Source organism: Spermophilus citellus (assembly GCF_964194105.1).
Source record: "Spermophilus citellus genome assembly, chromosome: 4".
NCBI classification, from domain to species: Eukaryota; Metazoa; Chordata; class Mammalia; order Rodentia; family Sciuridae; genus Spermophilus; species Spermophilus citellus.
Genome location: NC_138185.1, coordinates 1,637,659 through 1,650,584, shown reverse-complemented (window position 1 = coordinate 1,650,584; position 12,926 = coordinate 1,637,659). Strand labels below are relative to the sequence as shown.

At 62.9% G+C, this 12,926-nt stretch overlaps 1 protein-coding gene across 1 annotated transcript; it reads right to left on the bottom strand.

Annotated features, from left to right (window-relative positions):
- Positions 1-3,275: 3,275 nt before the first annotated feature.
- RBBP8NL (RBBP8 N-terminal like) lies at positions 3,276-10,619 on the bottom strand (the record flags this gene model as incomplete). The annotated part of the gene is made up of 13 exons (XM_081289204.1): positions 10,556-10,619; positions 9,498-9,540; positions 8,903-8,998; positions 8,549-8,661; positions 8,048-8,120; positions 7,713-7,861; positions 7,507-7,589; positions 7,120-7,286; positions 5,877-6,570; positions 5,492-5,618; positions 5,042-5,112; positions 4,864-4,948; positions 3,276-3,406 (listed from the first exon to the last, which is right to left on the bottom strand). The coding sequence occupies exons 1-13, from the start codon at positions 10,614-10,616 to the stop codon at positions 3,276-3,278; spliced, it is 1,893 nt and encodes a 630-aa protein (XP_081145330.1). The 5' UTR covers positions 10,617-10,619.
- Positions 10,620-12,926: the final 2,307 nt, after the last annotated feature.

Genomic DNA, 12,926 nt, shown 5'->3' with positions numbered 1-12,926 from the left:
TGGCTGCGGCGCGCCCACATGCAAATAACTCGCCATTGCGCTCGCCTATTGGCTAGAGTGGCGTCGTGGGCGGGCGCCACGCCGCAGCGCTCCCGGGTGCTAGAGCTAATTTGGGCGCGTGGCCGGGGAGCTGGGAGCCGCGCGCAGGGGCCGCGCGTTGGGCGGCCTGAGAAGCCCCGGGTTCGAGACCTTGCCTCGCCGGCCGTGACCCCTGGCAGGGCCGGCGTGCGGATCGGTTTTCAGAAAGCGCGCATCGTAGGCTTCAGATCCGGGGCGTGGACCACACCCGGGTGCACTTCCCCTTCTAGGTTGTGTGCTTCCTCTAGGGTCTCCTGCCGCCAACGCGCTCCAGGGAGGGCCAGTGGTGCCACCTGACTTCCTCGCTGACTGAAGATGAGAAGGAGGGTCTGTAGGCAGCAGACACCTGCCCAGGAAGGTGGCCAGGTCCGACAGTGCAGGGCAAAGCGGCCGTGAGCCAAGGCTGTGCCCAAGCCTCCATTTCCCTCCTGCGCCTGGACCCGACTTCCTGCGGGTTTGCCTCCTGGGTCGGGAGGCTAGCCCACATCATCTGTGTCAGGGCCTGGCTGTTCAGGGGACTGCCACCTCCCTGCCCTGTCCAGCTCATCTCCACAGTAGGGACCTGGGTGTTGCCAGGACGAGCCTGGCTCAGAGAGGGGACACAGGTACAGGAAGCCCAGCAAATGTCCTTCCTGTAGTCACTCAGCACCTGTCACCTGTCTCAGGCCCCTGTGCCAGGTGTGTGTGGGGGGTGGGGTCGCAGAGGCAGCCTGGGTGAGGTGGAGAGCGGGTGAAGACTGCATCCTCACCCAGTTCTGCTGTCCAGGCCCCGTCCCTGCCATCACCCGGGCGCTCTCCCTGGGTCTACCGTCACTTGCCAGGGTAGGCAGGCTCCCTGTGTCCAGTCCTCTTTCTATCTCCCCCTGCCCTTCCAAGCTGGCCTTCCAGGACTCTGCCAGGCCAGGGAGGGAAGGTGAGCAGCTCTGCTGTCTGAAAGAATGTGGGGTTGGTCCCAGGGGGTGGTGGGGACATGCATTCACTTGATTGGGACATTTCTGAAACAGGGCTGCATGTGGAGAGTCGCAGTGTTGGGGACTGCAGCAGCCACTGTGGGCTTCAGCCTCCGGCTCCACCAGTGGTCACTGGTCCAGCCACCAGAGGAGCTCACCTCCATGAGTTTTATGGGGGATGGCAACCTTATCCCTGGGGCTCCTCTGGGAGAAGGGATCTGATATGTGGAGTGCAGAGCCCGGGGTGAGGCTCACAGCGGCTCTCAACCCTTGCTGCTCTCACGAGGACACCCTGGGGAGGGTCAGTAGGCTCGAGGTGGGGAGAAGGAGGTGTGGGCCACCCTCAGGGTGCCCTGGGCTCCTCCTTGTGCTGGTCTACCAGGCGGTGAGGAGTTGGCTTGCGGCTCTTCTGCGTCTGGCTGATGCTGTGCTGAGCCTGCAGGTGCTGGAGGCACACAGAGGCAGGAGTGGGGCTCCCTCCCTGGCCCGGTGTGCTCCCCATCCAGTGGTAGTCAGAGAGTACAGGTGGTGGCCAGAGGCTGAAGCTGGCCAGCAGAGTGGTTGGAGGACACAGCTGGCGCTTTATTCCATTTTGGATTAAGAACTAGAAGACTTCTGCCCTCTCCCTCCCTCTCCCTCTCTGTCTCTCTCACGCGTGTGCACACACACACACCTGGACTTCCCTTCTGGGTCTCAGTCCCTCTGGCCTCTCAGGTCAGTAGGCAGACAGGCCGCAGTCAGCAAGGTGTGAATCCTGTTAGTGAGGCCCAAGCCTTACCTCTTTGGTCATTACCCATGTCCCACCATCCCTATAGGCATGAGTTTCAGACTCCCAGCTATGGGCATCCATAACAACCTTGATGCTGTGGCCACCCCTGCCTCATCCTGGCCAGAGTGGGTCCTCCTGACTCAGTTGTGGTCAGAGTTTTCTTAGCAGGCATTATGTGTAGGGCTGTGTCTGGAGGTCACTGAGGGCATGGTAGGGAGTGTCCTGGCGCAGATCAGCCCTCGGGTGATTTCTAGTTGTTCCCTCTGCCTGACTCCCCCTGAGTGTCCACCTCAACATCGCTCCATATCCCCCTCCTGTTTTTCCTGCTTGACCTTTGGTCTGCTTTCCTAGAGTTCTGATTTTAGTAAACTTTCCACAACACATGAGCCCTGTGTCTGCTCATCACACTCCTGCTCATCCTTCAAAACCCAAATCTGGGTTTCAGATGCCATCTTCCTTGGCCTTCATAGGGATGGCTTCTCCCTCATCTCTCCCCACACTGAGCCCTGACCCTGTGCCTTGGTCCAGTTGCCCAACTGAGGCTCCCTGAAGTCCAGCTGAGATCTTGGGGCCTCTGTCTCTGCCCCTCTTTCTGTGCAGGGGAGCTGTGCATAGACGCCTGGGAGTTGCTTAAAACGCTCTCAGGTCCTGGTTTGGTGGAGCAGGGCCCAGGAGTCTGAGTCTCAGGCTCCCCTGGAGGAGCCAGAGGCAGAGGCAAAAGTAGGAAAACCGTCCTGGGTGCTGCTCTGTGGGTGTACTGGCAGCAGGAGCGGGGCCAGGGGCTCAAGAGTATGCCAGCGGGGAAGGGGCTCTGCCCAGATGGGTGCCCTGCTGTTGTTTCCAGCCCTTCCCAGAGGGCACCTGGTCCCTTCAACGGCGAGAGGGCTGTCTCAGTTCGGCTTGTCCATCCCAGTGCAGTCCAACCTCTCTTGGGTCACCTGCCTAGGTGGGTGAGGCTGGATGGCCCACCTCTTTCGCATGTTTATTCTCTAGGCTCTGGGACCCTGTCTGGGAGGGCTCTACCAGACATGGGCTTCCGTCTGTCCACGTTGCTGGACTCCACTAGGAGGCGCCTGAGACCAAGCCCGGAGCTCACACCTGGTGGGAAGGGCTGGGCGGGGTCCGCAGGCAGGGTCTCCAGGGCCTGGAGTGGTTTGTGGCATCTGGAGGTGAAGGTGCTGCCCAAAAGAGCGGGGGTGGGGCTGGGCTGGGGCCCCAGCAGCCCCTGCCCCCGCCTCTCTGTTCTGCTGCCCAGAGAGAGCAGGTGCCCAGCTGAACATGTGGGACAGGTGGCCGGGCTTGCAGAGAGGGGAGAACAGCAGGGTAGAACACCAGCCAGAGGCCATGTCTCCATCTTGACGGCCCCGTCTGGAAGGGCCACTTGCCAGGCCATCTGCTGGTTGGTGGGGTGGCCTGTCTAGGCTGGTCAGGTGGAGAGTTGCTTCTGGGCAAGTGTGGTACCCCTTGGCCTGGCCTGGCTAGGTCTCCTCCAGGCCACTGTTGCTGTGTGAGGGACTGCAGCCCTTGGTGTCCCTTGGGCTCCTGGGACACTCAGCTGTGGTCAGGGACTCCCTTGGCTTCCTTCTCCCTCGGGATGGCTTCTTGGAGGCTGTAGGAGGTAGACCAAGTCAGCAGAGGTGTGGCAGTTCCTTAGATGGCTTGTGTGTCCTCCCCCAAGGTGACAGTGACTCTCACTAGGGGTATTGAGTGCGGCCTCTGTGAAGCCAGCTGGTCCCCCTGTTCTGAACAGCCTTGGACTTCCAGACTTGGAAGTTCTGGTAGGAGGGGCTGTGACCCTTGAGCCTCCCTTGCTGCCCTGTGGAGGTCATGCTGGATAACCAGGAGCACATGGGTGAGGCTCTCTGTGTCCTGAGATGCTGGCCAAGTCCCTCTATGGGTCACCCCTTGTGCTGGGACTGAGGCCAGAGGAGGGACTGGGCATGGCTCTGATGCAGGACACACTCAAGAGACCTGGTCCTGTGCACCAGCCCTGTGGCCTTGGGCAACTAACCTGTCTTCTCTGGGCTTCAGCTTCCCTACCGTGAAAGCGGTGTGACCCAGAAGCAGTACCCACTCCCTGCCCTTCCCATGGACACAGGATGTGAGTGTTCTGTCCTGGTTGGGCTGTTGGTGCCCTGCCCTGCAGAGTGGGTGCCACACATGTGGAACGCACGGCACCTGACAACTGTTATGGGAGCTGTGGACTGTGCCCATGTGGACTGAGCCCCCTGCCCACCATCTCTCCCCTGGCCCAGCTGGGAGGGCAAGGGAACTGGAGAGTGGGAGGTGACACCCTGGGACCTTGGCAGTTGGCCCCTCAGCTGGGGCAGTTTTCACACGTACACAGCAACAGAGCAGGAAGGCCTGGAAATAAGGCAGGTGTGCTGGCCTCGGCTCGAGCAAACACCGGCCCGGGCCGCAGCCCAGCCTGCCGAGTCGCAGGCACTGCTTGGACAAACCTCAGGCTGCACAGTATCAGCTCAGTTGCTCGAACGCTCTGCATGTGCTCAGATCAGGAAGTGGGAGGCCGCCCTGGTACTCTGGACCCAGGGCTGAGGCCCCCCTGGCCTTCCCGGGAGGAGCGGCCCACAGGCCCCACCCTGGGCAAATAGTGGGCAGCCCCCGACTCTCCAGCGGGCGCCAACACCCATGCCCAGTGGGATGTGTCTGTCACTGCTGCCTGCTCCAAGGTGGACAAGTGTGTCCAGGGACACCTGGATTCTTGGGGGCTGCCTGGGGGCCAAGGATGCCCATTCTTCTGGTGGTGAGGCTCTCCCCAGCTCTCTGCTCAGGCCTTCCACCTGTGTCCCACTGAGACCCCACAGAGCTCTAGTGCCAGCCGCCTCGAAGGTGAGGAAACAGGCTTGGATGCACAGTGAGGAGGCAGCGTTATCAGGCTCACCGAGGTCAGCCCTGGGTCTCTCCTCTTAGGGGCCTGTGCCTAGAGGCCCGGGACTCGTTTCTGGCTCCCAGGGATGCCACCTCTGAGCTGCAGGAGGAGCAACAGGGGAGATGACCCAGATGCAGTACCACCCCCTGCCCTTCCTCCTGCCCCTGGCGTGGTACCTTGGCCCTCCAGGTCCGAGGCCCGCTTCCTCTTCTGCTGCAGACCCTGCAGGCACTGCCCAGCACTGGCCTTGGAGCTCAGGCCCTGGGTGGAAGGGGACACTCAGCAAGGGACACCCCACTCCAGCCTGACAGGGCTGCTGCTGGGGCCCGCCCAGGCGTGTGACCAGGGACCCACCTCATTGTCTGAGGTGTCTGGCTCGTCCCGTTCATCTGAGTCTGGCCTCTGTGTGGTGGCCTTGCTGAGCTCTGAAGGACATAGGGTGCCAGTCAGCCAGGCTGGTGGCTCTGGGCGCCTCCTCAGCCTGTCTGACGAGGACAGGAAGAGAGCCCTGCAGTGAGCACTGGAGGGGCCAGGCTACCTGCCCCAGGCACCTCCTGGTCAGAGGCAGCTGGAGGTCTGCTGCACCGGGACCTGCCTGCGGTGGTGCCCTCCCAGCTCGGCCCCTGCTGGCTTGGGGTTTGAACACCCCTCCTGCTGACCGGCTGAAGTGCCTGCCCAGGCTCAGCTCCCGTCCGGCTGCCCTAGACGGGTGCTGCCCGTGAGGCCCATGGGCTGACACTGAGCCTCCCCCCATGGGGGCCTCGTGTCCCCCTGGACTTTCACGGCCCTGGGCGCTCACTGTACCTGGGGCTTCGTCGGTATCAAGCCTCTGTGGGTGGGGTGCTGGCCGTGACCTTCCTGTGACCTCACCTCCTGTCCTGCCAGGAGAGGGCAGGCTGGGGTGGGGCCCTGGGGGAGGGTGTGCAGGGTCCTGGGGAGGCAGGTAAATGGCTTCAGTGTTTGGGGGCTCCCTGCCCGCACTCAGCCCTGGACACAGCCCGCGGGACACCTGGGCTGTGGCTGGAGGCCAGCCCTTCTTTTTTCAGAATTAGAGAGGCAGCCAGGCTGCTCCTGGGCATTGCCTTGGCATGTGGTGGAAAGAGGGCAGCCTAAGCAGTGTGGGTGCTTCAGCAGGGAACGTGGGGACCAAGGAGAGGGGCTGAGCCTTGGCCAGTGTTGGGCCCCTTACCATGGGAGTAGGGGACTCTTTGGGCTCTGGTGCTCTGGTCTCCTTGGTGCCATTGCTGAGTGCCTGGGGGCTGCAAATCAGGGGTCCAGACAGGGTGGGTGGCTCTGGACTGGGAGTGTGGGCAACTGCAGGGCTGAATGGCCCAGGTTGACCAGTAGACTTGGGGGCGTCTCGGTCCCGACCCCGGTCTGAGAGGTCCAGGGGCTTGTCTGGGGCATAGTCCTGAGTGGCTGTGACCTCCTTGCTCCGAGGGCTGATTGGGCCTGTGGGCTCCGCTTGCCACCTGCCAGGCAGGTCTGCTGGGGCCAGAGCTGCTTCGGGCACCTCACTCTCAGGGATCTCAGAGTCCAAGCCAACTGGCGGGGAAGGAGGTGTCTCCTCTGGTGTGGCTGGGCCCCGCAGCCTGGCGCTGGCCGCCCGCTGTGCCCGCAGCTGCTGAGCCAGGAGTAGGTGCAGTGCGCCCTCCAGCCTTGGGTCCTGCATGCCCACCAGAGTGCCAGGCAGGCCCAGCAGGCCCACAGGCTCTTCCCAGGCCTCTGCCTCCCTGGCTTTCAGGCCCTGGGGCTGGGGGCTGCTATGGGGGGTCCGCAGGGGCAGGAGCAAGTGGCGGTTCAGAAGGCAGAGGCGGTCAGCCTGAAGGGAGCGCTGCAGGGACTCGTAGGTCAAGGCAGAGGATTGGGAGGCCCGCAGGAAGCTGTGGGGGAAGAGGCCCAGTGACTACGACCGTCGGTCAGCAGTGACTGGCCGAGTGAGCCCCAACAGGGCCCCCGTGTCAGAAAACGGAGGAGGCTTGGTGAGTAAACTGAGGCCCAGGGGTGAGGCAGGTTGCCCAGGGCAACAGGCACTGACCAGGCCCCAGCCCTGTCTCTGGAGGCTGAGCCATGGAGAGGGTGTGGACCTGGCCAGAGGTGGCTGGGGCCTGCACACGGAGGCAGGAGTCTACCAGCGCCCTTCCCTGGAGGGCCCTGGCGCTCCTCTCGGCCCTCCAGGACGCTGCTCACTCTCTGACAGTGAGCCACGGGCTTGGTGCGGGCCCTTCTGCAGTGCTGCCCACCTCCAGCTCCTGTGCCTCCTGGAGAGGTACCTCATGGCAGCTTTGCTCCAGGACGGATGCCCAGAGGAGCCAGAGAAGGACAGGGCTCTTGGAGGGATAATGAGGGCACTTCCTGGGCTGCTGCTCACTGCATAGGGTAGGTCCAGAATTTGGGAAAGGGAGCCACTCCTGGTGCTGGGGATGCCTCACCTGTCCAGGGGGAGGCTGTGCCTGTACGTTGGACTGGGTGGGTTGCTCCTGGCGGACAGCAGTGGGGGTGTTCCGTTGGCAGCGCCCTGCTCGGCTGGGCAGGTCTGGGACCCAGGGCGCACCACAGCAACCGTTGCGTGCAGCTGATTGGCGATGCGCTGGGGGCTCTGCATAGGGAGGAGGCGTCCATCGGGCCACATCACTGGGGCCCTGGCCTTGCCCTGTGTGAGTTTGGATCGTGCCCCACCTCGCCTCCTCCCACACCCAGTGAAGCCCAGGGCCCTGCTGGCACTAGGGACAGGCATGCTCGGTGTGAGGCTGACACCCGGTTCCTGGTGCAGAGCAGAGCTGTGGCTACCAGCCTCCTGCTGGGGCTGACCCACTTACCATGTCTGGGGCCCACGGCTCGGGCAGGTTGGCCCCCGGGGAGATTCTGGCTACTGGAGATGTCCTGTAGCCCACCAACTTTTCTGTGGGAGGAGAAGCAGTGGCTCAGAGCTCGGGAGATGCCCAGGGGATGGTGGCTCAGCCCTGGGCTGAGGGCTGCCCTGTCCATGGTGCCCAGCTTCCAGCTCGCCCCAGCCCCACAGCACCTTCTCCCCGTGGACCCAGCTGGTCCTCAACCTCCTCATGGCCTCCAGGAGGCTTCTCAGTGACAGGCTTCCAGCCACGGGGGGAGGGGAGCAGCAGGGGTGATGGAGGGTCCGAGGTGTCCTCCTTGGCCAGGGGCATGGGCCTGTCTCTGGAGCAGAGGCAGAGACAGAGTGGTGAGGTGGGCAGAGCCCAGAGAGGGCAAGAGGCACCAGGGCTCCCTGCTGGTGCCAGTCACTTCAGGGGACACCCAGGTGACCCTGGAAGTGCAGCCCTCCCCTCAGGGTCTGATGTGTGGGGAGCTGGGGACCTGGGCCTGGCACCCTGTCCCACTCACTGCAGGCCCTGAAGCCGCTTCACCTCCTCCTTCAGCATCTTGTTCTCCTCCTTCAGCCCGCTCACCTCCTTGGCTGCAAGAGGCAGTGATTAGCAAGCAGCTGGGGGGCAGCCAAGGGCAGCCCCCTTCTGTGTCTTGCTTCCAGTCAGTCCCCCACTTGGCCCCGGACCCGCCATACAGCAGGTGCACAGAAGCGTGCCGCATGGGCAGATGGTGTGATGGTACTGAGGGAACCGTGCCAGCCTTGGGGTTTGGAAAAGTGACAAGATGGTCCTCCGCCTGTGTCTGGGGCTCCCGCCAAGAGAAGGGGGCTGCCTGTCAGTAGGACCAGTGGAACCTTCTGGGTCACCAGGAGAAGGCTGAGGCCCTGGGAGGCCCCTCAGCTCAGAGTGGGGTGCTCGCCTCTGTTCACCTGCCGGCTGGCTGCCTTTCCCCTTTCCCTACCACCCGTGTCCCTGGCCTGGCAGAGGGGACTTGGGCCCTGCCCGACAGCAGGCTCACTGAGGACACAGATGCGCTGCAAGCTCTGTAGGTGTGAGCTCTCGAATTCCAGCTGCTTCTTCCTAGCCAGCTCCTGGGTGACCACGCAGCGGTCGCACAGGCCAGCCCGCAGCCTGTGGGTGGGGACAAGAGGCCGCACTGAGAGGGGACTAGGCCTCTTGCTGCCCACCTCCTGGACATGCCCCTGCCTCGTCAACTCCCAGGCCTGTTTCCACCCGGGGGCTTATGTCCCATGTCCAGTTGAATCTAGGAAGGAATCTTGTCGTTCACGTAAGGCTCCGAGAAGCCCTGTGGTGGGGCACCTGGCCTGTGGGCTGTCAGGCCCCCACCCAGTGCCCCGCGGGCCCCACCCACCTGTTCTCCAGTACCCGCAGGTTCTCCTTCAGTGCCTTCTGCTGCTCCCTGAGCTGGTGGTTCTTGGTGAAAAGCTCCTCCACCCGCTGTGCATCCCTGCAGAATAGCGGCGGGTGGGCTGCTGCTCTGCTCAGGCCTGGTGTGGCCGCTAGAGAGGCCTCTCTGCAGTGGCCTGTCCTTCAAGTGGGCCCTGCAAGGTGAGGTCTAGCCCTGCTGTCATGTCCCCTGCCAACCTCTGGCTGGTCCACCTGCTACCTGCTCAGCTATGGCACATGTAGACCAAAGCCCAGTTAGAAACGGCCATGGAGAGCCAGGCCTGGGTGCCAGCCCGTATGCCACCCGCGAGAAAAGGCTATGGCCTTGCAATGATCCCCTGGGCCCTGGGGAGAGGGCCTTGCCCAGCTGCCTCAGGGCCCGTCCCTGGTCCAGTCCGGCTCCACCACCGACGTGCCGTGTGACCTTGGTCAAGTGTCTTCCCCACCCCCATGCTGAGCTTGTTTCCCTTCTGCACCGAGGAGGGTGGCAGTGCTGGCGCCCTGGGCTCGGGTCCTGCAGCAGGTGGCCGCCTTACCCTCTGCCCAGCGGGCTGACTCACCGGCAGCGCTCCGCATTCAGCTCCAGAAGCTTGCTCTGCAGTCCTGGCCGGGCGGGCAGAGATGGGAGCAGGTCAGGCGCAGCCCTGCTGCCCCCTTGCAGAGGAGGGGTCTGGGCAGAGTGTCGAGTGGGTGCCTCCTGTCCTGATTGTCATGCGAGCCCTCTCCTGAACCCTGCCCCCCTGCCCGGAGCAGCTCCTGGAGCAGCGCCCTGTCTGCACCCACTGCTGGGACACGGGGGCTGCCTGAGGCCTGTTCTGGGCCCAGCTTCTCCTCTGCCCCTGGGGACTGTGGCTCTGGTGTCCGTCTGCAGATTAGAGGGACCCCAGTGCTGGAAGTGGCTGGCTACCTGGCAGGGGCAGAGAGGCCAAGAGGAGCTATTTTTTGGGGGGGCTGTTAATGTGAAATTAGCAGGCTTTTGGGGAAGACCAAACCTCCTCACTACATCTCTGATCCAGTGTGGGTCCAGCCAGCCTGGGGCTGGGGATGGCCTGGGGGTCTTGCCTAGGCAGCCCCACTTCTCTCAGGTGCTCAGAAAGCAGCCAGCCCCTTTGGCCTATGGTGGCTGTGAGCGCTTTATGAGAGGGAGTCTCAGGGAGTGGCTGACCTGGAACTGTGGTGGGGTGGGCAGAGGGGCTGCAGCCTGACCGGCGGAGGGATTGGATGGAAGCGTGGGGTATGGGGCATGCCCTGGAGGGAAAGAACTCCTGCTCAGTGTCCTGAGCAGGCCCTGGAGCCACGTGCTCTGACCCTGGAAGTGCAGGACCCTTTGGGAGAACATGGCATGGACACACACAAGACTGGGCGCGGCAGGAGGCCGTGAGGTGTTGGTTGTGACCCCTGAATATGTGCCTCTCCTGGGGCCACATTCTGAGGATACCCTGTGTGACTCTGGCCCAGGTTGCTTGGCAGCTAAGACTCCACTTCTTAGGCCAGAGAGACGGGACCCCCAGATTTGCTCACAATTGGAGGTGGTGCCTGGAACCCCTGGACTGCACTGCCCCTCAGGACCATTTGCCCAGATGAGGGCAGCAGGGCCCCTCGGTGCCCAGCCACTTACCCAGGACCTCCTTTTCATGGACGTCCTTCAGCCTGTTCAGCGACTCTGTGAAGCTCTCCATGGCTCCCAAGCCCTGGTCACTGTGTGCTGGGCATGTGGGGGTGACCGTGGCTGTGAGCGCCCTCTGTCTCCAGTCTGCAGAGGAGGGGGTGGGGAGAGGGGCTGCTGGAGGAAGGGCCTGTGTTGCACCTGCAGCACCTACGGGGTGCCAGGGGACCCTGACCCCACGTCAGGTGAAGAGTGTGCAGCTGGAGGCCAGAGGGCTCTCACCCTAGGGGCACCAGTACCCCTGAGCGGCCTTGTACTCCCAACAGTGTCCAGTCACCAGGCCTGGCATGGTTTCTACTCGTAAGCCCTGCCTAGAGCAGAGAGGCCACACTAACCGGCTGGGCCAGCCCACCCTGTCCTGCTGTCCACCAGGCCCCTAAACGTCTTCTCACCCCCAATGCCACAGCCTGACAGGGCAGGCAGCCTACATGCAGAGGCACACCCGATGAGTGACAGGCATCTGTAGACACACACAGATATTGTGTACACGTACAGATGGATGTGCACACGCAGTCATATAGATACACACGTGCATGCACACACACGTCAACATGCAGACACACGTGACTGTACGTGTAATATGGGCTCACAGCGCCCATGCACACAGACACAGCAGCCCTCATGCTGAGAGCCCTCTGCAGAGGGGCCTCTGACCACTGGCTCCCTCCCTGCTGTCTGCCTCCCTCCCTCACAGGTCCCAGGAGAGCTCAGTCGGGTAGTGGGCCCTCGGGTCCTACAGCTTGAGGCCAGGTCAAGGGTGTGGGGTCTCACTGGCTGGGTCCACAGTCCTGGGGTCACAGCACACTTGTCCTCAGGCCCTTCTGGGACTTTCCAAGTTCCCAGAGGCCTGAATAGCTCACAGGTGGCAGGAGGAGTGAGCTTAGGGGTGGGCCACCACCCCTGCCCAGCCTGGGAGGCTGGGTCACAGGTTGGGGGGCTGGGCCAGGCCTGGACTGCAGTGTCCTTGGGAGCTTAGTATGCTGGGTGTTTGCTGCACAGAGAGCCCTTCTGGGGACTGCCGGGGGCCTGTCCTGAGGCTGCCACCGCTGAGCGGCTGCAGAGACTTCTGTGCAGGGCGGGTCTGGTCACAGTCCTTGGTGGGGCCCTGTGCTGTGTGGGTTGGGGGTGTCTCAGGTCCCAGCACTTCTCCTGAGTGGCGCCTTGGGCCCTAGTTTGACACAACCCCCTGTAGCTGGGGCGGAGCCAGGTGGCCACCATGGGGCTGGGGCTGCTTGCGGCCAATTGTTTGGAGAAGGGGACCAGGCCTTGAGCATTGGCTCCCTCTCCAAGCCTCACCAGGAGCAGCATAGGGCCTGTCCTAGACACTGAGCCGAGTCCTGCCTCCAAACCGGGGAGGCGTCCCCTCCTAGTCTTTGGTCCAGGGAAACTGGGAACCCTCCTGGAACTGGGGTCACCTGGCTTGTCAGCCCTGGAGTCTCCCTGGTCTGTCTGCAGTAACCATGGGCTTTGCCTTCTGTATAGACCCAGAGTCTCACCACCTTGCCATCTCTGCCATGGCCGCTTATGCCCAGGCCTCCCCTGGTGCATAGGCCTTTGGCCTCCCTGTCTCCCTGCTGCCCATCTGCAGGACACAAGGTCCCTTCGCCATGGGGCTACAGGGCCTCCATGTCTGCAAATCTCCATTCTTTGCTCAACCTGCAGGTGGGCCTGTGATATCTGCTGTGCCAAGGCCTCGCCATGGCAAGTGAGCCACAGAGGACAGAGGATAGTCTTGCCTGCACCTCAAAGACTTCCTGAAGACACCTACACACTTGTTCAAAGCAGCAAGGAGCGCGAGAGCCTGGGGTGGCTCTGTGTCTGGAGGGTGAGTCCTCTGGGAATGGGGAATGGGAACCAGAGCTCGCCTGATAAGGGATGTCCTTGTAGGTTGAAGAGACACACAGGATGCTGGGGTCCAGAGGCCAAACGGAGACCGGGAATCAGGTCACATGGTCACCCAGCAGCTTTCCCAGAGTTCCCAGGGTAACATGCTGTTACCCTCCCACAGCCATCTCTCTCCAGTGGGGAAACTGAGGCTCAAAGAGGTCACCTTCCTGCCGTGCTCAACGGGGCAGTGGGAGCTGGCCTTGAACTTGCTCGGGGCTGCATGTCCCACTCATTCACACTGCATCAGCCTGGGATATTTCCCAGGGAGCTGTGAGCCTTGCTGTGCAGACCTAACCTTGATGAGGGTCCTGGGAGGGAAGATGGGGCTGGGTCTCTGGCTTAGGCCGCTGGGAGGCCAGGCTCAGCAGGCAGGAGGGCAGAGCTGCAGCACCTGAAATTCCACCCTGACTTGCCCAGCTCACCCAGCCCTGCTCTT